The sequence below is a fragment of the Chroicocephalus ridibundus genome, chromosome 5, assembly GCF_963924245.1.
Source record: "Chroicocephalus ridibundus chromosome 5, bChrRid1.1, whole genome shotgun sequence".
Lineage (NCBI taxonomy): Eukaryota > Metazoa > Chordata > Aves > Charadriiformes > Laridae > Chroicocephalus > Chroicocephalus ridibundus.
Genome location: NC_086288.1, coordinates 42,554,442 through 42,578,227, shown reverse-complemented (window position 1 = coordinate 42,578,227; position 23,786 = coordinate 42,554,442). Strand labels below are relative to the sequence as shown.

Genomic DNA, 23,786 nt, shown 5'->3' with positions numbered 1-23,786 from the left:
AAACAGCCAGGGTGGGAAGTGCAAGAGCACGGAGGGTTTTTGGTCACCACGGTGGTTTTATTGAGCAAGGAGAAGAGGTTTCTCACCACTTTGTGATGCTGGTGCTGAGGTCCCGCAGCCCTCTGCACCACCCCCCCAGCAGCTAACCCTGGCCAGCCCCACCGGAGGGACCTTTGGATGGTCCATAGAGGTATGGGGGTGGGGGGGGAGAGGCTGCTCCCCAAAGCTGACCGTCTCAGCCCAGAGCCAGGGGGGGTTAGAGGGCCGTACTGGCCGCCCCCTGTCCAGATGGCTTGGCCTCACGTGGGTAGTACTCGGCCAGGATGTTCTCGGGGATGCGCTTCAGCAGCTGCTTGGGGAAGATGCGCAGCAGCTGCCAGCCGATGTCCAGGGACTCGAAGATGCTCCGGTTCTCGTAGGGACCTGGGAAGAGATGCAAGCAAGGGAGGTGGAGGAGCTGGGAGATGCTGGGGGTCCAGTCCAGTCCCGAAACCCCCTCCCAGCGCCGGGGCTGGGGTCCGGCCGCCCGCCTCACCCTGGGTGATGAACTGCTTCTCAAACTTCTGCAGGAACTCCAGGTAGAGCAGGTCATCGGGCGAGAGCGCCTCTTCCCCCACCACCGCCTTCATGGCCTGCACATCCTTCCCGATGGCGTAGCAGGCATACTGTGGGATGGGCGGGCAGCCATCAGGCAGATGGATGCTCCGTGCAACCCACCGGGCAAGCAGAGGAAGGCAGCAGCACGGGTTTCCCCCTGCCTGGCTTTGGGAAGGGCTCAGGGAAACACCAGCCTTCGCTCGGCCATTTGCTGCTGGGTTGTGTCACCCTGCACCTTGGGGACACCCAGAGCAGGGTCTGCATGCCTGGGCTCAGCCTGTGTGACCGGGGACTTTTCAAAGCCCTCTGGTGTCTGTATCATCCACAGTTATATTTATATATAATTATATTGTATATAACAATATACGCTGCATGGAAAAAATCCGGCTTGCTGTCAGCGTGGGATTCTTGCAGCAGGACCAGCTACAGTTCTGCTGCCCCTTGGGGCTCTGCATCCCCTGGACTTTCAACTTCCCAGGGCAAAGCATCCCGCCCCCTTCCCCCAACTCCCCCTCAGGGCGAGAAGGTGCCAAAATTAAGTCCTTGAGTCCATCATGGCCACGAGCACCAAGATCTCAGCCCCACGCAGGAGGAGGAGGGCTTTGAAGGGACAAATGATCCCACTCCCCCCACCCCCTATCATCATCCCCCCTTCTGCCCAGCGCTTACCAGCTGGTTGGAGACATCCCCGTGGTCCTTCCTGGTCATGCCCTCCCCGATGGCCGACTTCATCAGGCGAGAGAGGGAGGGCAGCACGTTGATGGGGGGGTAGATCTGCAGGGTGAGAGGGACCCCACACACACACAAGTTCACCTGCTGCCAGCCCTGCTGGGCACCCCACGCAGGCAAAGGGACCGCTGCCCCCACTTCGGGCTCCCCCCTGCCCTCGGCACCCCCCCATTATGGTGCTCTTCTGTGGATTCCAGCCTCACGCAATGTCGGTGCGCGTGGCAGTGCTGGATCCATCCTTACTCCACCACGGCACAGAGCTGGGAAGGGGCACGGGAACGAACCTGCCTGTTGTGGAGCTGCCGGTCGACGTAGATCTGCCCCTCGGTGATGAAGCCCGTCAGGTCAGGGATGGGGTGGGTGATGTCTGGGGGAAGGCAGGGTGGTGTGAGCCCCGAAAGTGAGTCTGGCTGCTCAGCTGGGCATAGGACATGGCCGTGCCCCGCGCCAGGGGGTGACCAGAGCAGCACGGCCCTGGGGAAGCTGCACCGGCCTTCGGTTGTGCGCAAGAGCCAATTCCCCCCATCACCAGGCAGAGAACTGCCCGTTTTAGACTCGCCTGTGTGTCTACCCCCACACCCGCACCCCCCCATACCCCCCAAGTCTGAGTCCCCCTCAACCACAGCCTTTGGCTGAAACCCAGAACTCTGCTTTGGCTGCGGAGGGGCAGAGGGATGACTTGAGGGGGAAAAAATAATCCTAAAGCATCCCAGGAAGCCCCATTACCCCGATGGATCCCACAAGATCCCCCAAAACTTATTAAACCAAAACAATTTGGTATTTCCCAGCCCTGAGGTTTCCCGGTGCAGGCACAGCGGTGGCACCGCACACCCCGCAGGGACCCTGGTGTCCCCCAGGGAGACTGACCATCATTGGGCATGGTCAGGATGGGGATCTGCGTGATGGAGCCGTTCCTGCCCTCCACGCGCCCGGCACGCTCGTAGATAGTGGCCAGATCGGTGTACATGTAGCCAGGGAAGCCGCGGCGGCCAGGCACCTCCTCCCTGGCTGCTGACACCTGCGGGACGGGGGGGGGGGTGGCGTTAGTGCTGGATGGGGTCTCAAGAACCCCCAGCATCCTGGGACCCCAAACAGTCCAGGCACCCTGAGCACCCCAGGCATCCCAAGCACCCCGGGCACCCCAGGCATCCCGGGCACCCGAACAGGGCAGTCCTCATCCCCTGCCACACGGGGAGGACACAGGGGACGGGGGCGCATCCCGGGGGATGCTCACTGACCTCCCGCAGGGCCTCGGCGTAGGAGCTCATGTCCGTCAGGATCACCAGCACGTGCTTCTCGCACTGGTAGCCGAGGAACTCGGCGGTGGTCAGGGCCAGGCGGGGGGTTATGATCCGCTCGATCCTGCGAGGGGACAGGGCGGTGACATCCCCAGATCCCACACTAACCCCCCCCTCCCGCAGAGCATCCCTGGAGCCCCACGGGTACCCGCCTGGTGCTGAGCTGCACGGCCTCCCTGCAGCACGCCAGGCTGCTGGCAGGGGTGATCGGTCGCCCCCAGGGACCCCAGCTCTCGGGGTCCCCAAGGCAGGAGGAGGGTGGCACCCACTGCCCACCCAGGGCATCGCCTCCCAGCTGCTGCGGGAAGGCATGGGGGACCCAAAAGCTGGCCAGCGTTGGTGCCAGCTCCCCTGCTCGTTCGCTGCCCGCTGGGCTGCTCGCTGGCCAGAGCCCAGCACGGCCACAACAGCCCCACCAAGGGGGGGCCCCCCCGCCCCACCCCGCCAAAGGGGCATCCTCCAGCCCCACAGTTCAGAGTGTACCCAGCGCAGCCCCCTGCACCCCCATGGTGTCCCTCACTGGACCACACTGGAGGCTGCTCACCCGTCCCAGCATGAAGGCAGGTTTCGGGGGTGCCAGGAGAGCACACGGAGAAGCCCGAGACACTCAGCACCGTGCAGTATGCGGGCCCCCCCGTCCCACTTCTGCAGCCCCCCAGCTCTGCTGCTCAGGACAGGGCTCACAGCACCCAGGAACGGGGCTGGCCCCTGGGAAGCAGAGGGACCCACAGCCTTTGGGGTCCCAATGCACAGCAGGACCCTGATGACCCCCAGCTGCACCCAGCATCAGCCCCTGCACCTCGATCCACCTGAGGTGGATCAGGTCCTCAGCAGGGAGGGAGGAGAAGGGAGAAGGGAGAAGGGAGAAGGGAGAAGGAGAGCTGTGTGCTGGAGCCATGGAGCCCACTCACGTGGGGTCATTGGCCAGGTTGAGGAAGAGGCACACGTTCTCCATGGATCCATTCTCTTCAAAGTCTGCCTTGAAGAAGCGAGCTGTCTCCATGTTCACCTGCCCACATGGGAGGAGAGGCCAGTCAGCAGGAGCGGGGTGGCTTCGTGCATGGGGAAACTGAGGCAGGTGGGGGACAAGGTAGTGCAGGGAGGTGGCAGCAAGGTTGCCTACAAGCCCTGTGCAATTTGGGCTCCCCACCAACAGGCTTTGCTGAGGTCAGCTGGGCTGTCCTGTCCTGGGACCGACTCACCCCCATGGCAGCGAAGACAATGGCGAAGTTGTCTTCATGGTAGTCCACCACGTCCTTGGACTTCTTCACCAGGCCGGCCTGTCGGCAGATCTGTGCAGCAATCTGCAGTGGGACAGTGACAACTGTGGGGCCAGCACCCATGAACAAGTCCCCCCCAGAGGGGCCGCAGCCCCCCTGGGACCAGGATACGGCTCCTGTGGCAGCGAGGGGCAGGGGGTGGCAGGGATGGAGATGGGACGAAGAGGAGCCAGCAGAGGAGAGAGCATCCCAGGACGGGCACCAGCACCCCCAGCTGCCCACCCAGCCCGCAGCTGGGTACCCACCCGCAGGGTCGGGGGTGAGCGGGGCCTTCCCCCACCACAGCCAGCCATGCCCCCTCACCGTGGCATGGCGCCCATCATGCCAGGCCCTGACTTGACCATGGCCACCCTCCTCTGTCGCTCCCAATCTGTCAGGGCTGGTTTTCCATCCCATCGCATCCCTGTCTGTGCCGGGGAAGGCAGGGGCGGCACTGCCCGTCCACCGTGCCGGTGTGCCCGTGGATCAGGCTGGTATTTCCAGCACCTCCTGCTCTGCCCAAGCTCGTGGGTCCATGTGGTGATCTGAGCCCCCCCTGCCCCACAGGCTCGGGCACCCCACATCAGCCCAGATCACCTCTCCCCACCTCTCTCTTGGCGTAGCAGAGTTTGCTTTACCCCCTCACTGTGCAGATGGGGAAACTGAGGCACAAGGCAACACGAGCTTCCCTTGTCCTATGTGCAGTAGCCCATCGCCCTGTGTGGCTGGGGGTGTCAGGGAACACAACACACATGCCAAAAGGTTGGTCTGGCCTGTCGCAGCGAGCAGAGCACAGCAGGGAGAGGAGGAGAGATGCAGGAGGCGGGCTCCAGCCCTCCCGAATCCCCCCATGCTGCCTCCTCCAGCATCTTCCTTCTCCCCCACCTGCTGGTGAGGCTGTGCCAGGGGCTCCGCATCCCACGGGAACACACCTCGTTGTGGGGGAGGCCGGCAGCGGAGAAGATGGGGATCTTCTGGCCCCGGGCGATGCTGTTCATCACATCGATGGGTGAGATCCCGGTCTGGATCATCTCCTCGGGATAGATGCGGCCGTGGGGGTTGATGGGCTGGCCTGGAGCAGGAAAGGGAATGAGGCACTCGCAGGGCACCCCAAAATGAAAGAATCACCCTGGTTGGTGCCAAAAATTAGGCAAGCGTTTCTGGAGCTAAAAAAGAAACATGCTCTTGCACCAGTGCAGCCACCCAGCACCAGCCCTGGGGTGGGATGGGCTCACCGGGCACCACCCCTGCCCCTGTACCCCCACCCAGGGCACCCCAATGGGATGGTGGACCCCCCCAGAGAGCTGGGGTGGGGGAAGCACCGCGGGGCTGCTCTGGGCATCAGGGCACAGCTTTATCCCTGGATGCCCGGCTGCCCCCAAGACCCTCCCGCATCGCCCACGGCTGGTAAAAGGAGCCTGGAAAGCAACGCCGTGCCCAGAGACGTCACCGTTAATGTCCAAGAAGTCCTCGGCCATCACCGGGGGACCGCTGTCGATGGGTTTGGCAGAGCCGTTGAAGACCCGACCTGCGAGGAGAGAGCTGCTGGTGCCCTGCTGAACCCACCAGCCGGGGAGGGCGACCCGGCCTGGCGCAGAGCCCTGCGAGCGGGCAGCTGCCTGTCCTGCGGCTGCGGGGAAGGGTCTCTAGCCTGCTCCCAGTCCCCTGGGCCAGTGCAGGCAGCACAGGGACAGGCAGCGGTGCTTCCGAGAGCAAAGGTCTGCGCCGCTGCTGGGGTTTCTGCAGCACGTGGGGGCACCCGGGGGCTATCCTGCCTCTCGGGGAATGGCTTCCTCCAGAGTACACCCCCCCAGCCATGGGGAAAACCGGGAAATGTAGAGGACCCTTGGGTGACACAGGACATCCCAGCTGCCTCGGGTGCTTCAGAGAGGATGCGGGTACCAGTGCTGGGTGTCTGCAGGTGAGGAGCAGAGGATTTTGCACCCGGAGTGGCTGTAGGCACCCACAGCCTCGGGGTTGTGTCCCACAGCCCCCCATGCAGGGGAACAAGGTGTCCCTATGTCACTGTACGCGGCGAGCAGGCAGCGTGTCACCCAGGGGCTGGGTGACACCACAGCCCCCAGGGTAGGAAGATGCCAGCGGACAGAGCCAGGTCCCCAGAGACACCCCCCCATGCCATCTGAGCCACCCACCATCACCTCCCCCTTGGGATCCCTGGATGCCATGCAGGCGGGGTGACACTGAGACCCCCCACCCATACCGGCACTGGGGAGCCAGGCAGTACAATGCATCACCGTTCACGCTCAGCCTCATCAGCCGGCTTTGAGACACCAGATCGATAGCAGTGAAGCCGGTGTGCCGGCCACGCTGGCCTCCCCCCGCCCCCCCAGCACCCCCGCCTGCCACTGCCGCCCCTATGGGACTTTCTGGTCCCCGACGGGGCCGGGGAAGCATCGCCGTTGTCAGAGCGGATCAAGCTGACGGCAGGGCCGGGGCGCGGGAGCACGGAGCATGAAAGGTCAGTAACCTTGGCGCTGGCTGGGCACCCACGTCTCGCCGGCGCGCAGCGGCTTAATTCAGCGCCGTGGCACAAAGAGTGGCAGAGGGAAGGGAAGGGACGATGCAAGCCAGCACCTGGGGGACCCCAGCCCAGTCTCGGGGGTAGGGAGGCGAAACCACCCCCCGAGCCGGGGAGGGAGGCTTGGGGGGGGACAGCAGGGACAGCCCAGGACAGACTCAGCGCATTCCTGCCCGACCCCTGTCCCCTCCCTGGGGGGACTCATGCATGCACCCTGCATGGGGACAGGGGTGCCCTGCCTGGGAAAGGAGTGGGGGGTTCCCACTCCGCTGCTGGGGAGCCGGGACCTGTCAGTCCGTCACCGTGCGCTGCCGTACCGCTCTCGACACCTGCCCCCCCCAGACAGCCTGCCCTTTGCCGCTGCCCTTTGCAGGCAGGGCTCTGGCCGGGTTTCGTGCTGCCGGCAGAGACAGGAAGGAGATTGCAGGAGACACTCGGCCCCCGGCCAGGGAGCGATACCGTGCTTCAGCCCAGGTCCCTTCGCTGGGAACCTGAGTGACCACTGTCACCGGCTGCGACCCCTGAGAGTCCCCGAGGCTGCTTTGGGGCTGTAGGACCCTCGGGAGCCTCTAACACGACTGGGGAGGGGGGTGCAAGACCTGGGACTGAGCTTAAATGGCCCTGAGGGGGCTGCTCAGGGTCACGGGGGTCTGCCAGCACCCAGCTCTGCCTGGGCAGGTGTCCCCATGGGGTGGCCAGTCCCCCTATGCGTCCTAACGCCTGGACACATCTCCAAGCATGGATGGGGAAGATGCTGGGCAGCCCCCAGCTCTCCTAAGGTTGAGGTAATGAGGGTGCTAACGGCATGACCACAGGCTGAAGTTCACCTGTCCTCACCCAGGAAACCTCCTCCCAGTCCAGCCCAAGATTTTTCTCCTGGGACAACTGGGCAGACTGGACCCAGAGAGGTGTTTTAGCCCCATATGCAGGTGACAGTCGTCATCTCTCTACACTGGATGTGACTCTCCCGGGATCGGAGCGCATGCCCAGGGATGTGCTCAGCCCCTGGGCGGCAGCAGAGCTAAACTCGGAGACCCCAACACCCTCAAACTGCCTGTCCTCCCCGGCTGCCTGCATCTGGGTTACCCCACCACCATCCATGCACCGAGATGTGTCGGGGCTCAGCAGCAGGCTGGGCTTACCCAGCATGTCCTCAGAAACTGGGGTCCGGAGGATGTCCCCAGTAAACTCGCAGGAGGTCTTCTTGGCGTCAATCCCAGATGTTCCTTCAAACACCTGCGGAGACCCCGGGGCAAGAGGCGGGTGGGTGGCAATTAGTGGGGATTAGTGGGCACAGAGGGCCCGGGGACTCGGGGGCAGCCGGGCTCTCCACGGGGAGGTGACGTGATCCGCGCTCACCCGAAAAACCCGTCAGGGTGAGGTGATAAAAGAGGGGGAGAAATCCCAGGGTTAAGAAAACTCCCTTCTGAGGGGCTTCAGCTTGGGGGGAAGCTGGGGGGGTGGGAGCAGGGGAGGGGGGACCACGCTCTCGTTAATGCAATGAGCACGGCAGAAGGGCCTCTGGCAGGGCAGGGAAACCAAAGGCATTTTGATCGGTATAATATTTGACACCGTTTGTATTAATTAACCTCCAGATCGCTGCTTTAATTAGAGCCGTGTGGCCCCTGGGAGAAGGGCCAGCTTGGGAAAAGCCGGGGGCACCCGTCTGGTGGGGATGCCGGCAGGCACGAGGGCGGGTGATGGCCGCAGCACCCGGGTGTGCGCAGGTGCGTGCAGGTCAGCCCCCGACATAGCTGCTTCTGCAAAAAGGGGTTTTTTGGTTGTTTTTTTTTAACACACTCCCCCCCCCCCCCCGCCCCTTTCTTTCCTCTCCCGAGGCTGACTCCCTAATAGGATTAAAAGGGCGCTGCAGAGGTCCGGGCAGCATTAGAGGAGGCAGGTTTGGCAGCTGGCCAGCCTGAACCCCGGCCGGGTCGGCTGTGAAGCCACCCCGAGCCCTGGGATGGGCTGATTAGAGGCGGGGGACCCGGGCTAATTGGGCAGGACAGATGCAAACAGCCCCAGTGCTCGTGGTGAAACCCCACGGCATGGCTGTCCCGGTTCGGGGGGCAGCCTGCCTGCTCCAGGCATCCCAGGAACCCGCTGGATGCCCCAGTCCTAGCCCTGCAGAGGGCTGGTGGCTGTGGGGTGGTGGCAGGAGGGTCCTAAGTTATCCTGCTGGGATGGAGGGGGAGGCAGCCCAGGGAGGCCAATGGGAGGATGTGGGGATGAGGGATGGGGGGTCCCAAGGAGGCTGCTGCATCACCCAGCCAGGCTCTCCCTGGTGGGGACACAGAGGGGGGACCTGGAAGGGCAGCTCGGGTGAGGGGAGGACAGACACAGCAGGATGGAGACCCAGCACAGGGGTCATGCCCACATCTGGCCCCGGCATTCTGCTGAAGTTGTGCAGAAGTCAGCATTCTGAACTTGGCACCCAGACACTCGTGCCCTGAGCTGCTGGCACGAGGGCTGGCACAGGTACCAGCCCCATCCCTGCCACTGCCACCCCGCCAGCCCGGGTGCAGCTCCCCACGCTCCAGCTAAAGGGCCATGGGCCAGCAAGGAGCCGTGCCGCAGGATGCTGCCTGTCCCAGGACACCGGTCCTGCAGCCTGCCATGCTGGGAGAGCTGGGACAAGAGCCCGGCAGGGCCCTGCCGGCTGCGACAGCCACCACTGGAGGGGGACAGAACCCTGGGACAGAGCCCCGGGCCATGCAGCGCCTGTGCATCCCTCCCGTCCCACCACGTCCCCGCCGCGCCGGGCTCACCTGGACGATGGCTTTGGAGCCCATCACCTCCAAGACCTGTCCGCTGCGGCTGGTGCCATTGGGCAGCATGAAGTTCACGATCTCGGCGTACTGGGCAAACTGCAGGGACACGGTCAGGGTAAGATGGGTCGGGGGGGAGCAGGGGGGCTTCTCTCCCCACTGCCAGACCATCCCTTGCACCCCTGCCTGCACGGGCCTGTCCGCCAGTGCTGCCTCAGTTTCCCCTCCTGTGGTTGAGGGGTTTGCACTCCCTGCAGCCACTGAACCGTGCCTCAGTTTCCCCAGCATTGCAGGGTGCCTGTAAAGGGTGCTCTCAGACACAGCGGGCTCCCCAGAGCCTGACAACTAACAAATTCAAACCCCGTTCCCTACCAGAAGCAGACAGACCCATCACCTGCATAGAGCAGCGTCTCTGAGAGTCTGCCAAAGCGCATCCACAGCCCTGGATAAACCTCCCCAGAGCTGATGGCATCCTTCGGGAACCCCTTGGGGACCCACCCATGGCCAGCCCCCCCGGTGGGACAGAGCAGCCCGGGCTGCCCGCACCACTCAAGACGCCAGGGAGCCGTGGGATCCCCCGTAGGCCCCCCCTGAGCTGTGAAAGGTTAAGTTGGGGATCACACTGACACCACTTCGCATCAGAGTGGACAGAGGGGCGAGCAGGACCCAGCACCCGTGGGGTGCAAAGGCTGCAGCCCCTCCCCCCCCAAAGGACAATGACCGACCTCCCTGACCCCCACCCAGCCGGGATCCCCCGAGGTGGATGGAGGGGACTTTTCTGCAACCCCTTGGTGGAGGGACAGGTCCTGCTCTGGGGACAACGTCCAACGGGGTCCACTCCATGAGCGTGCCTGCCCAGCCCTGCCTGCCCAGCACGCTCTGTGTTCCCTTCCATCTCCTCCGCCTCCTCCTCCTCCTCGCTCCCAGCCACCGGGGCTGGCTCCGGTGCTGTGAACTTTGGACTTTAATTCTTCTGTAAAGACCTTTGCATAAAGGACAACAAAGCAAAGGAAACACCCGCCACGGTCTGGCTCTTTAATTGAGCTTATTAATTTCCATCCTGCCGGGCTTGGCATGAAAGGGGCCATAGAAATGAGCCACCGGTCAACAAAGCCCCTCGGAGGGTCCCGGCTGGCTGGGCCACGCAGGAATGCTGAGACACCCGGCGCCCACCCAAGTGAACCCAGACCCAGCTCCAGGAGCAGGGACAGGCAGGGTGCCACCAAGGTGCCACCCGGTGCTGGGGGGATGGGCTGAGCTGGGGTTCGTGACATGGCCTCGCTCAGACCATGCTCCCGGATGGAACCGAGAGTGGGGAAGGGCACAGGGGACAGGAGCCAGAGCTTCAGCAGGGGCACAGGGGATGGGGGACAGGAGCTGGAGCTTCAGCAGGGGCACAGGGGACAGGAGCCAGAGCTTTGGCAGGGGCACAGGGGATGGGGGACAGGAGCTGGAGCTCGGGCAGGGGACAGAGGGACAGGGGACAGGAGACGGAGCTTCAGCAGGGGCACAGGGGATGGGGGACAGGAGCTGGAGCTTCAGCAGGGGCACAGGGGACAGGAGCCAGAGCTTTGGCAGGGGCACAGGGGATGGGGGACAGGAGCTGGAGCTCGGGCAGGGGACAGAGGGACAGGGGACAGGAGACAGAGCTTCAGCAGGGGCACAGGGGATGGGGGACAGGAGCCAGAGCTCGGGCAGGGGCTGGGGAACAGGAGCCAGAGCTTTGGCAGGGGCACAGGGGACTGGGGACAGGAGCCAGAGCTCAGGCAGGGGCACAGGGGCAGGGGACAGCAGGTGTCTGGGTGCAGGGGCACACGGGACGAGCGCAGGGTGCCCAGGCAGAGCGCACGCATGGCCACCCGTACGCTCACACGCGTCCCCGTGCCTGTGCACACACACATTTGCACACCCACACGCGTGTGCAGGCTGGCACATGGGCTCTGCTGCTGGCCGTGTCCAGAGGAGGGAGCTCGGAGCTGGCTAACAGACCCCAGAGAGGAGGGGACAGCCCAGGGGACAGCCCAGGGGACAGGGGACACGCTCCCCCGTTGCACCCTCCCCGCCTGGGAGGGGGGCTGTCAGCCAAACCCAGGCAGGGACAGCACGGTGGTCCCCGCACAGCCCAAAGTGACACCCTTGAGATGTCCCCTCGTCACCCACCAGCAGACAGGGTCCTACCTTCACATTGTCCAGCACCACCAGTGGCCCATTGACACCGCACACCGTCTTGTAGGCTGGGGAAGGGGGGGAAGGACACACCATCAGCCCCCAGAGCCAGGGATGCTCCTGCCCCACTCCCGGCATTGCCACCCCCAAACCATGGGCGCCAGGGGGGCTGCAGCCTCGGCAGGGCAGGATCCATCCCACCCCAGCACCGTCCATTTCTGCTATCCTATTCCTTATCCTAACTACAGACCAAGTGACTGGCAGCTGCTAAACTGGAAACCCAGAACATCCATCCTGCAGGAAACATCGCTTTTACTAAATTAATTTCATTTCAGTTCATATAAAACATTTCAATAGAAATAAACGTGCAGAAAGGAAGCACATTTAAAGCCAGGAACGTGGCGGCAGTGACGGCAGCCTGCCCCAGCCAGCAGACTGAAAGACTTTCTGCAAGTCAATATTTCCCCTGTCCAAGCACAGTTTTTCATTACACCAAGATTTTGCTTAAAAAAAACCCCACCACCACCTTTTTGTGAAAAAAAAAATAAAAAAATAAAAAAAAAATTGTATTACCAAGTCACAAGAGCCACATCCTACCCAGGCAGAGAAGGGCTCGGGGCCGTGGGCAGTGCGGATGGGTGGGCAGTTTCCATCCAAAAATGGGCCGTCACCCCACACCCTCTCCCACTGCGGAACCCCCTCCTCGCCCACAGAGACCCTGGTGACTCCCTTGTCCCCACCTGGACTGCCAGGGACAGTGGTTCACACCCTGCCACTGCCACCCCTCACCAAACACTGCCTGCAGCGCAATTAAGGCAGGATTAGGTCCGTGTCATTCCCCGCCTCCCCGTGGCATGGCTCTGCTCCATGGTGGCTTCCTGCCATCGTGCCCGGTGACAGCGCAGCAGCCAGACCAGCCCGGGGGATGCTTTGCCTTCCCGGGGTTCCCCCAGTGCGCTGAGCAGGGATGCCACAACCAGGGATGACAGCACAACTGGCAGTTTTCAGATCCAGGATAAGCAATGTCCCTCCATGACCCAGCTTCCCTGGCTCAAAACCCCACCAAGCAGCACCAGCAGAGCTCCCCAGCCTTGGGCAGCCCCATCCCAATGGCACAGTTGCCCCGGCAAGGTGGCACCACAGCCTGGTGACCTGCTGGCCACTCCAGTAGCTCCTGCAGGTCCCAACCCCCTTCCCACCAAGGAATCACCATCTCACCAAGCTCTTTCCCATCCACCCTTCTCCACCTCCCATTCCCTCCACCAGATCCTTCATAGTCCCAGCCCTGCTGTTACAATGCAGCCCCCGCGCCCTGCCCGCAGCCCAGGGACAGACAGCTCATCCTCCAAAAACCATGGCCATGGGCAGAGACAGCAGCCCAGGCGCTGCATGATGGGCACAGCCCTTCCATCTCCCACAAGGCCCTTACCTTCAGCCACCAGCACATCAGCAGAGCTGCCCCCGCACCACAGCAGCCCAGGAAGTCACCTCTCATCCCCAGAGGAGTCCCCAGGATGGAGAACGCCAGCTGGACGCTGCCGAGCAGGAGGATGGGCTTTTGGGGCCACCACTGCCAAGGCAAGGTCCAGGCACCCAGTTTGGTCCAGGTCCAGTGCAGGGTGGCACTGCCCAGCTGCCGTAGGGTGCTGGCCTGGGACCCCGCGGTTCAGGATGAGACCTCAGAGTGCCAGGGACTCGCACAGCACTGCATTTGGGCAAGGAAATGAGGGTGCTGGGGATGTGACTTCTCCAAAGTGACTTGGAAGACCCCAAGGGATAGCCATGGGGCAGGGAGGCACCTGGGACGTCGAGCACAAGGGTGACAACTAGGGATGAACCCATGTACGAGCCCAGCAAGAGGAGGCAGGTCCCCAAGGCCGGGGAGAGCGAGGGTTGGGAGCAGCTTCCCAGGCGAGTGCAGGTGCTGGGGAACTGATCCAGCTCTTAAGCCGCTCCTTGATCATTTTACCGATGTGTCAAACGCCGTAACGCCTGCCATGGCAGGGCCTGGCTTTGCTGACCCCGCCGGGCCCTTTCATCCCTCTGCCCTCTCTTCTCACACCGTGTTCTCTGATTTACTCACGATCCTAATAGGATTGGAGAGGCCAGGCCAGCTGGCGAGCTCGCCGGCCTCCCTCCCCGTCGGCTGCGGGGATGGGTGGTCCACATCACGGCAGCGGGATGCGGGTCCCCACACCACAGCATCCCAGGCACCGGTGCAGCTCCGTGGATGCAGGAGCCGGCCCCGCGTGCATACTCGGCAGCACAGCCCGACCAGCTCCCGGAACTTCATTTCTGGGTCCCATTTGCCCCTTGCTGGCCACATCCCACATCAGAGAGCACCCATCCCTGGCGACCCCACAGCCCAGCGCGGGGTCACCCCCTGCGGCATAACCAGGCCCCCAGTGTCCCCCTTCCCTTGCCCAGCCCACCCCCTGGAGCGGACGCTGGCTGTGCCGGTAATCCCTGCCATTTTTGCAATTAGCCTTGTCCTCGTTTCCCAATTACGCCCAGTTCCTGCTGGTCACCCATTCAGCAGCCTGGGGGGCTGGCACGCCAGGAGCCAACCTCCTCGCCTTTTGTCTCCTTTATTCCCAAAGTGACCATTCTGCCTTTTATTTCCCCTTCCAGCTCCTTCACAAACATCCACCGCCGCCACCTCACCTGCTTCCCTTCCCCTGGGAGGTTTTGTTGGACTCTTTTCTTCTCTCCCTGTGTCTCCTCCGCAGCCCCAGCTGTTGGGAAGCCACCCACGTGGGACAGGGCCACAGGGCTCATCCCTCTCCCTCAAGCACGGTGGTCTCCAGCCTAGACCTGATGCCTGCCAGCCCCCTCGGGACCCTCCTGGCTTCCCTCCCAATGCACTGGGCTGTCTTCTCCCACCAAGGACATTGGACTCTCTGACAGCACTGCTTGGTGCCCTATGGCTGTGACACTGGATCATCGGCCAAGCTCTCTGCCTATTCATCCAGTCATCCATCCATACATCCATTCATCCAGCTCTACATCCATCTATCCATCCATCCATCCATCCTCCCATACATCCATTCAGCCAGCTCTGCATCCATCCATCCATTCATCCGTCCACCCATCCATCTACCCATCCATTCATCCATCCACCTACTTATCTTTAAATAACATACATATATACATATATTAGCCTTCCAGCCACCACTCAGGGAGGGGAGCACTATTCCTCTCATTTCCTCACGGGGAAACTGAGGCAGAGAAGGGTCCCCAGCCCAGACTCGTGGGGGTCCCTGGCAGCACAGGGTCTCAATGCTGGCTTTCCCACATGCTCCTCTCTGATCACACCAGTCTGTTTACAAAGGAGCTGCCCTCTGCCGTCACCAGATCCCCTTCCTTCCTCACCATGACTTTGTTTTGGGGATGGGTTGTAGGGTGGTGACAACACCACCAGCATCTCCAGGAGAGAGGGAGAAATGTAACCCAAGGGCCTGGGCCTGGCCACACAGCCCTGCAACGTCACCTCCAACTCCAGTGACAATGATCAAGGCTTGCTCTTGGAGTCACAGCATGGTGGAGGTGGGCAGGGATCTCTGGAGATCTTCTGGTCCAAGCGCTGCTCAAGCAGGGCCACCGGGAGCCACTCCCAGGGCTCCATCTGGCGTGGTGTTGAAGATCTCCAGGGATGGAGGCTCCACAGCCCTGGCAGCCTGGCCCAGTGCTTGGCCACCTTTCCAGTGAGAAAAGGCATTTTGGAGACTGGGCCTCCAGAGGATGGACAGACGGACAGCCAGACTTGGTCATGGAGAAATTAATAGGAAGGTGATAAAAAAAATGTTGCTCCATGATTCCCTGTTCTTCACCTTACAAAACTCCCATGGGCTTTGCCTCGCCAGCCGTCCTGGGGGACTCCCTTCGGGCTTGGCTTGCCTTCCTGCGCCGAAGTGAAACAACGCCCCAGACGACGCTATGAAAAAATTAATCTAATGCAAGGCATCTGCCTGCAAAATTTTCTCATTTTCTACAAAGGAACCCGCAGCTCCTGGCTTTGCAAATGGGGCAGCCCCAGGGCTTCACCCCCTCCAACGCCTGCCAGCCCCAAACCCAGCCAGCCCTGGCCACTACAGCAAAGCCGAAGCCAGAGTCCCCCTGCCCGCCACTTGTTGCTTCGCTCCAGCCCCCTCACCCGTGCCCATCTCTGCGCCGCGAAGGGCTCTATCGCGATAGAGAAGGAAATCACGACAGTAACGCCAAGTGACAGCCCACCAAACGGTCCTGGGGATGGAAGGACTGAGAAGGAGGAGGAGGAAAGGGATGGGGAGGGATGGGGCGGAGGAAGGGGAGCCCCCTGCTACCGGAAAGCACTAATTCAGATAATTAAGACGTTGAGCTGTTATGAACAAGCCGGGGGGAGGAGCGGCGGGGTGGGTGGGCTGCGGTGGCCGGCGGGGACGGGAGGCTGCCGGGGGGCACGGCCGGGGAGCGGGGGGGGGGGGTGAAGGGGAGGGGGGAAGCACGGGGAGAAGGGCCAAGAGAAAAGAAAAGTCTTTCAACCTGGCCTTTCCACACCCCCAGCCCCAAATTCACAGCTCCTGTCAGATGCAATCTCCGTTAGCCCTGACACTCACGCACTACTAACCACCGCGGCGGCCGGAGCGGGGGGAAAGGGCCCCCGGTGACAAAGAGGACCCGACTCAGCTACACCCGCCGCTAATTGCTCCCAGCACTCACCCGCCCTGCCCTCCCCAGCCCCCTGCCCCAGCCCGGCCATCGCTGTCGGCTCCCCCGGCCCGACACACGCCTTAGGGTTCTGCTCCAAAGTGCGACGGGGGATCGCTCCCGACCTCCGGAAGGGACGGTGGTCCCCAGGAGCTGCCGTCTGCCGCGGCGAGGGGATGGATGTAGCCCTGACCCCATCCCTCCTCCAGCCTTGGCCACGGGGAAAAAACCTGCTGAGGGTATTACCTTCCCCGCAGAAGTGATGGAGGTTGATTTTGGACAAATTTTGGACAAGTTTGTCACCTGGCCGGTGATGGTCACCTTGGCCAATGAGCTTTGCACAGCCCCTACCCCGAATTACGAACCTGGAGTTTGCACGGAGCCGTCAGAGCCTCCCAAACCCTCTCCCATCTTCAGCCCCACGCGTGGGCTGATGCCCGGGATGGAGCGGGCTGAAGGGGAACCAAGCTGGAGCAAAGATAGGAAACGGGACTCATAAATAGCCCCAAAATCCCCCAAACCCTCTGCCCTCCAGCCCAGAGCAAGGATAGAGATGAAGGGGCATCTCAGGAGGTCCGGAGCCAGTCCTGAGCCACCCTGGGGCACCAGGACAGGTCTCCGGAGTCCCCCAGCACACACCTGGCAGGCACGGAGCGGGGGTTCCACTGCACTGCCCCACGCCTGGCACCCCACAGAATGGGCAGCGGACACCTCATGGGGCAGAGGGGTCTGGGCGTGCTGAGCACAAGGCGCAGGGCAGCCGTGGGCTGCTCCAGATGGGGCTAGATGAATCCCACATCCCCCCAGATGCTGCTCACCATTTCATCACGTATGCCTAATTTTTAACCAAAATGCAAAGCCAGGCTGTCCCTTGAGGTGCTCCCAGGATGGGGCATGAATTCGGCCCTGATGGCAACTTTGAGCTCAAAATCATGGAAGGGGATGCACATCCCCGGCACCGGAGCCGTGGTGGTGACCCATTCTCTGGGAATGGCAGGATCCACCAGGACGCACCTCACCAAGCCCCCTCCACCCCACCCCAAGAGCCAGCATCGCCCGGCGACCGTGTGGCGAGCGCGGCAGCCCAGGGCCGTCCTGGGACTTTTCCGACAGTCCCTAAGTGACCGCTTTCCCCCTCCGCAACCTGCCCATTGTGCCATGTGTCACTTTGTGCCGCGCTGTCAAACCCACCGGCCTGTCCCAGCCCGGCGGGGCCGGTGAAAAGCCCGGCGGGGGGTCGCACTCTATGCCACTAATTAGGGCCCCGGCGGCCGAGGGTTCCCATACACACCTGCACGTCATGTGAGGAAAGGCCAAAGAATGGCAGGACCAGCCGAGCGTGAACCAAACAAGCCAACGCAAGGAAAAAAAAAAAAAAAAAAAAAAAAAGGGGGAAAAAAAAAAATTGCTGGGCTTGCTGTCGCATTTTCTATCAGACAAAACAGGGGCTGGCCAGAGGTGGGGGCAGGCGGCAAGGAGCGGCGCTGCTGGACCCCGGCCCTGGGCGAGCGATGCAGGCACCAGCTGGGCTGAGGGTTTTCCAGAAGCCGAGGGGAGGAGATGGCCCCAGGAGGAAAGGAGAAGGGACGGAGAGCGGGACTGTGGGGCTGGGGGATCCCGACGCGCCATGGGGCAGAGGAGCCTGCTCTGGTGGGATGGAGCGTGAGGTGCTGGGGATGCTGCAGTGGTAGGATGGACGGATGGCTCCTGCAACCGGGAGCTGGAGCACGGGGAACAGACACAACCGGCTTGCCCAGGCTCGGCCAGCAGCAGGACACGGGCATGCAATGGCTGCAGCCCCCAGGAACCCGCCAGCCCCTTCGCCAGCCCTACGAACCCACGGCGGCCACCACCTCCTATAGTCACACCAAGGATGTCAGCCCAGCTCTGCTTCTGAGCAGTCTGGCAGCTCCATCAAAGAGGGCAAGGGGCTCCTGGAGTCTTCTCCAGGGCATCCACAACCCTCCCGTCTGCAGCAGTGGGATGCTGCCGTGGCAGCACTGGGAAGGGGGCAAGGTTCCAGCGGAGCCAGTTAGTTGTGAGACGGGAAAAGAGCCACAGGAGCAGCAAGCTCTCCATCTCCAGCAACCTCCCTCTGCTGATGGACGGGCGACCCATGTGTTTATATACGTGAAAACAATCCCATTGCATTTAGGAAATGGCCATAAGGGGCTCGCACCTTCCACAGGCTCCTCCACCTGCAGGTCCCCATAGGGCCAGGCTACATCCCCTGCACTGTGCCCCCCCGCAATGCCACCGTCCCCTCCCTCCCTGCCGTGCAGCCCCGGGCTCTGCGGCAGCCGACAGGGCTCCTGGGAACCCTCTGGTGGAGCTAAATTTGGACTCCTCCACCAAGGCTCTGCCGAGCTGTGACTCAGGGTCTCGCCCCCGGTGAGCAATCTCAGGTCTGAAACTGAATCCAAGTTGCTGGGCGAGGCAGGGAATATCGAGGGAAGATAAACCAAAGAGACCAGACAATTTAATGCTCCTCCGTCTGGCAACTCAGTGCTGAGCCTCGCAAGCCTTTCGCTCCTCCCTGGAGGCTGGGGGGGACCTGGGCTGAGGGCACAGCCCGACATGGCCCCAGGAGGCTCAGCACCCAGCTCCTGCCCAGCAGCAGCCCCCAAGGAGAGACGTGTCGGGGTGCCCAGGGCTTGGGGATCTCCCTGGTTCCTCTCCTCCTGCTTCCCACATTCCCAGCGGGCAATGCCACATCCCAAACCCCACTGGCCACAGCTCCCAAAGGCACGGTCCCCAGCCCAGCGCTGGCACCAGGCCCAGACCCAGCAGGAGACAAGCACCATGGCTAACGGGGCTGGTCGGGACGCAGCAGAGAAGCTGAGACATGTCCCACCAAACTCCCCTTCCCGGGCTGCCATCGCACGGCACAACCGTTGTGTCACCGGGCTTGCTGACAGCAGACTCCTGCTTTCTCCATCCATCCATCCATCCATCCATCCATCCATCCATCCATCCATCCCACCCCCTTGCAGCCCAGCCCTCGAGCCGCTTCCAGGCTGTGCTTGCTGAGTTCAAAGCGTGCCGTGGGGCCCTGCCAGGCTGTGGGGCAGGGTGTGGGGCACCCCACTCAGCACAAGCAGCCGGCGAGCCCACGTGCGGGCAGCAGCCCCGAGCCCACGTGCGGGCAGCAGCCCCGAGCCCACGTGCGGGCAGCGGCATTGTTCGCTGGGTTGTTTTTCGTAAAGATGGGTCAAGTCAAAGGCCAGGAGGTGATATGTGCTTCTTCCACTCGCTTGTGCTAATGGATTTGCAGCGCTAGGAAGCAGCTGCTAATACCTCTCCCGCCTCTCAGGAGAGCCGGCCCCAGCAGAGCAGCGTAGGCAGCGCTCTGCCTGCTCCTGCCAGCCAGCCCTGCCTGCCCGCAGCCCTGCTCGGCCCCCCAGTTCCCCCCAGCTCCAGCTGCTGGGCATCAAGGTGGTGGGGATAATGTAGCTGCTGCTGTGCCCGGTGTCACACTGGGACCCCGCGCTGCTGGGACCCCAGACCTGCCGCGCTGCACCCACGTGGCATGGCACCATCCAGAAGCTCAGCTGCCCTCAGCCCCACACTGCCTCTTCCCTCATGCTGGAGGGGAGGGGTCTCCATATACTGCCCCCAGACCCCTCCAAATGTCACCCCAGGACCCCCACATTGCCAGGGTCCCTTCTCCTGGCTCCCACCCTCACCTTCTCCATGCAGCACATTTTTGGGGCAGTCCCTCCCACTCCAGGACCCACCTCTCCCCCCCCCGCCCCCATCTCCAGCTCCCCCCAGCACACAGGGCTGCAGAGCATCGGCTTGTTACGGTCCTGTGCTCCTCACACACACCTCTCCAACCTCTCTCCAACAGACGGTGGTGACAGGACACCCGGGGCAGGACTTTGTCCCAGCCTGGATGTGGCTGCTGGGGGTCTGGCTTTGCAGAGCCAGCCTGGCATAGCGGGCACTGCCCGTACAGCCAAGCCATGGAGGAGCAAAACATGGCTTCCTCTAAAATAAAAGTACTTGGCTGTGGTCATGGCAGGCAGGAAGAAACTTGAGAATGGGGATTTTTGCCTTGAAAAGGCAGGAAGAGCGCAGGAGCCACATGCCAGGTTGGCTGGGTCGAAATGGGTCCAGCAGAGAGCTCCAGGGAGGGGAAAGCCCACGGAGACTCTGCGGGAGCTCGGTCCCACGCTGCGCCAGGGGAGGACGACCCACCACTCCACGGGTGCCAGCCAGGTCCCGCAGTGCCAGCCCTCGGTCCCTGCCCTGTCCCCTCCCAGCTGGGGCAGAGAGCCTCGTTGGGGGCTGCTCTGGGGGGCTCCATGTTGGGACCCTCCATGCAGGCAACGGGGGTGGCTGCTCTCCCAGCCCAGCAAACCCTCTCCCATGGGCGTGTGAAGAGATGGCCGCAGCAGGGAGAGTCTGTGCCTGCAGGATCGGGCCAGGGAGTCCACGGGGAGGGCAGGACCTGCCCCTAATAGAACAAAAACCAGCCTTGGCTCCCCATGGCCACCTCCCTGCCCACCCAGTGGCCCTCCTCGGGCCAAGGGCTGGCTCTCACCTGGCGTGAGCTGGGGAGAAGTCACCCGTGGGTGGCTGCTCCCTGCTCCGTGTTGACAGCAAACACGGGGCGGGTGGCCGGGCAGAGCCGGCTGCGCTCAGCCATGCCGGGAGGGTGCAGCTGGGACCGTGGCAGCCCGGAGCCACCTGGCTCGGGACGAGGGAGGTGACAGCAAAGCCGTCCTGACCCGGGAGCGAAGGCACAAAGGTCACAGCAAATGTCCTTGATGCCTCTGAGCCTGCTGTGCTCAGGGCCGGGATGCTGGGGCGGGAAGGGGGGTGGGGGGGAGTGTCACAGCCCACCCCCTAGATTTTGGGGCCTGGCATGATGCCAGGCTTCCCGAGGTCTGGGTGGGATGGGGGTGCTGTGGGGGGGTGAGGGTGCCAGTGTCAAGCCGGCAGGCCGGTGCTGCCTGTAGGTCCCGTGGGCTGCTGCGAGCAGGATGCACGGGGGTGAACAGAGCTGCCGGCACCCATGGGTGCACGCAGTCCTGGCAGTACGGACACACAGACAAACCCCCTCCCTGATGGATGCAGCCAGCTGCACAGGCTCTGGCACACGAGTGTGCTGGGAGAGGCCATGGGAAACGTTCGGAAAACACCTCCCCATCCCCCCCGCTGCCCAGGCTGTGCCCCCAGCTCCCCCCCCCGCCCAGCATGGCTGACCCCAGGGACACCTTGGCAGGGCCCGCGCCTGCGCACAGGAGCACTCCACCGTTTCGGGGCCAGGGAGAGGGTCACACTGGGGAGGTGAACACACAGAGAGGACTCGGAGCAGCAACAGGGGCGGGTGGTCCCTCCCTCCCTCCTGCATTTCAAGGGAGGACGGGGCTGTTGACCTCATTTGCCCCCCCTGCAGCGGGTCAGTACGGGCTCCATCGCCTGGAAGGGCACCTGGTGCACCCCAGCACTGCTGTGGGACCGGACGCTGCCCAGCACGCACCCCACAGTCCATGGGGGGGGCCGTGACACCTTCGCAGCCCCTGCAGCTGCAGACCCAGGAGGGGTGACAGCCCCACAGCCCCACAATAGTCCCCGTGCCCTCCCACACAGCCCCTGTGCTCCCCCCAGGGGTCTCGGCAGCGAAAGCAGAACACCTGCCTGCAAGCAGGGGGCACGGAGGGATGGAGGGCTACCAGAGCCTGGATCCCTGCCCGTCCCAGTGTCACCCACCAGTCCCTGCCACCCCTGCCTGCCCCACTGCCGCTCAGTCATCCCTGCCATCCCTGCCTACTCCGGTGTCACCTACCTGTCCCTGCCATCCTTGCCTGCCCCCGTGTCACTCACCTGTCCCTGCCACCCCTCCCTGCCCCTCTGCCACCCACCTGTCCCTGCCACCCGGGCCTGCATCAGTGTCACCCACCCATCCCTGCCTGCCCCATTGCCACCCACCCATCCCTGCCACCACTCTCTGCCCCACTGCCACTCACCTGTCCCTGCCACCCCTTCCCTGGCCCAGTGCCCCCCACCCACCCCTGCCATCCTTGCCTGCCCCAGTGTCACCCACCCGTCCTTGCCACCCCTGCCTGCCCCAGTGTCACCTGTCACTGACACCCCTGCCTGCCCCAGTGTCATCCACCCATCCCTGCCTGCCCCACTGCCACCCACTAGTCCCTGCCATCCCTGCCTGCCCCGCTGACGCTCAATCATCCCTGCCATCCCTGCCTGCCCCGCTGACACTCAATCATCCCTGCCATCCCTGCCTACTCCAGTGTCACCTACCTGTCCCTGCCACCCCTGTCTGCCCCACTGCCACCCACCCACCCATCCCTGCCACCTCGGGGGTACCCACGGTGACCCCCCCGGCTCGGAGGCAGAGGGCTGCCGTGACCACCCCCGTGTTCCCCCCCGCGCCTCTCCCCGCACTCACTCAGCCTGGGGCTGCTGCTGTAGTCGCGGGTGACGGCCAGGACGTGCTCCCGGGCTGCGGGCAGGGCTGCCGCCGCCGCTGCGTGCACCTTGGTGGCGGCCATGGCCGGGGCTGGAGCCGGGGCTGGAGCCGGGCAGGGCGCGGGGGCGGGCGGCAGCGCCCGGGGATTTTGTACCCCTCCACACCGGCCCTGGCCGGTCCCGGCCCGTCGGGGCCGCCCCGCCCGCAGCCCCGGCCGCTCCGGCAGCGGCCGCAGCCCCGTGTTGGCTGTAAACAGCGTGAGGGAGCGGCGGGAGCAGCCCCCACCCAGCCCCTCACCCGGGCGGCGGGACGGCAGAGCCGGGACGGGGCGCGTAGGGGCAGGGGGGAGCCTGAGGGGTGGGGGGGTTAAAGGGAGGGGTAAGCCTAAAGGTAGGGGTAAGAGTAGGGATGGGAGTAGGGGTAAAGATAGGGGCAGGGATGGGAGTAGGGATGGGAATAGGGGTAGATGTAGGGGTGGGGATAGGGATACGGACGGGGATAGGGGTAGGGGTAGAGATGGGGACAGGGATAGGGGGAGGGATGGGGATAAGGATAGGGGGAGGGATAGGGGGAAGGATGGGGATAGAGTTGGGGGCAGGGATAGGGATGGGGTGGGGTGGGATTGGGGTGGTGTGGGATTGGAGTGGGGACAAAGTTGGGGTAAAGGTAGAGTCTGGAGCAGCGTTAGGGGCAGGGGGAAGGATAGGGATATGTTGGGAGGAGGGCTGGGGTAAGGGCGGTGTTGTGGGTAGGGGTGAGGGGTTTCCACCCTCCCCCCCCCCACCCCCCCCCCGCACCGCAGGCCCCGGGTGCCGGTGCAGAGGCAGAGCAGGGCTGGGATCGGGCCCGGGGGCAGGGGAGGCTCATGTCAGGTGCGATGGGTGTTGTACGGCATAGAGTCAAAGAATGTTTTAGGTTGGAAGGGACCTTAAAGATCATCTAGTTCCAACCCCCCCTGCCGTGGGCAGGGACACCTCCCACTAGACCAGGATCTGGGATGGGGGTCTGTGCACAGAGCAGCCCTGTGTCTGCTGGGGAAGAGGGGGGTGAATGTTGTACGGGGGAGGGCGCGGGGGTGCTGCTGCGGGGAGTGGGAGTGTGTAGCGGAGGTAACTCCGACTGTGCACGCACGGAGGGGGCTCTGATGATGCACAGAGGTCAGGAAGAGCAAGCAATGATGGGCTTCAAAACACCTCCCTCCGAAGCCACCCACTAAAGGTTGCTGGCACTGGGAGAGCTGTGATCAAGAGTGGCTCAGCCGTGGCTCCCGAAAGCGATGGAGGAGGAGGAGGCAGGCAGGAGGCAGGA

At 63.4% G+C, this 23,786-nt stretch overlaps 1 protein-coding gene across 1 annotated transcript; it reads right to left on the bottom strand.

Moving 5' to 3' along the window:
* Positions 1–15: 15 nt before the first annotated feature.
* On the bottom strand, positions 16–22,614 carry ATP6V1B1 (ATPase H+ transporting V1 subunit B1). The gene is made up of 14 exons (XM_063336552.1): positions 22,458–22,614; positions 11,369–11,424; positions 9,191–9,289; positions 7,565–7,658; positions 5,334–5,411; positions 4,816–4,955; positions 3,827–3,928; positions 3,536–3,633; positions 2,565–2,688; positions 2,194–2,344; positions 1,611–1,693; positions 1,267–1,371; positions 536–665; positions 16–423 (listed from the first exon to the last, which is right to left on the bottom strand). The coding sequence occupies exons 1-14, from the start codon at positions 22,558–22,560 to the stop codon at positions 257–259; spliced, it is 1,530 nt and encodes a 509-aa protein (XP_063192622.1). The 5' UTR covers positions 22,561–22,614; the 3' UTR covers positions 16–256.
* Positions 22,615–23,786: the final 1,172 nt, after the last annotated feature.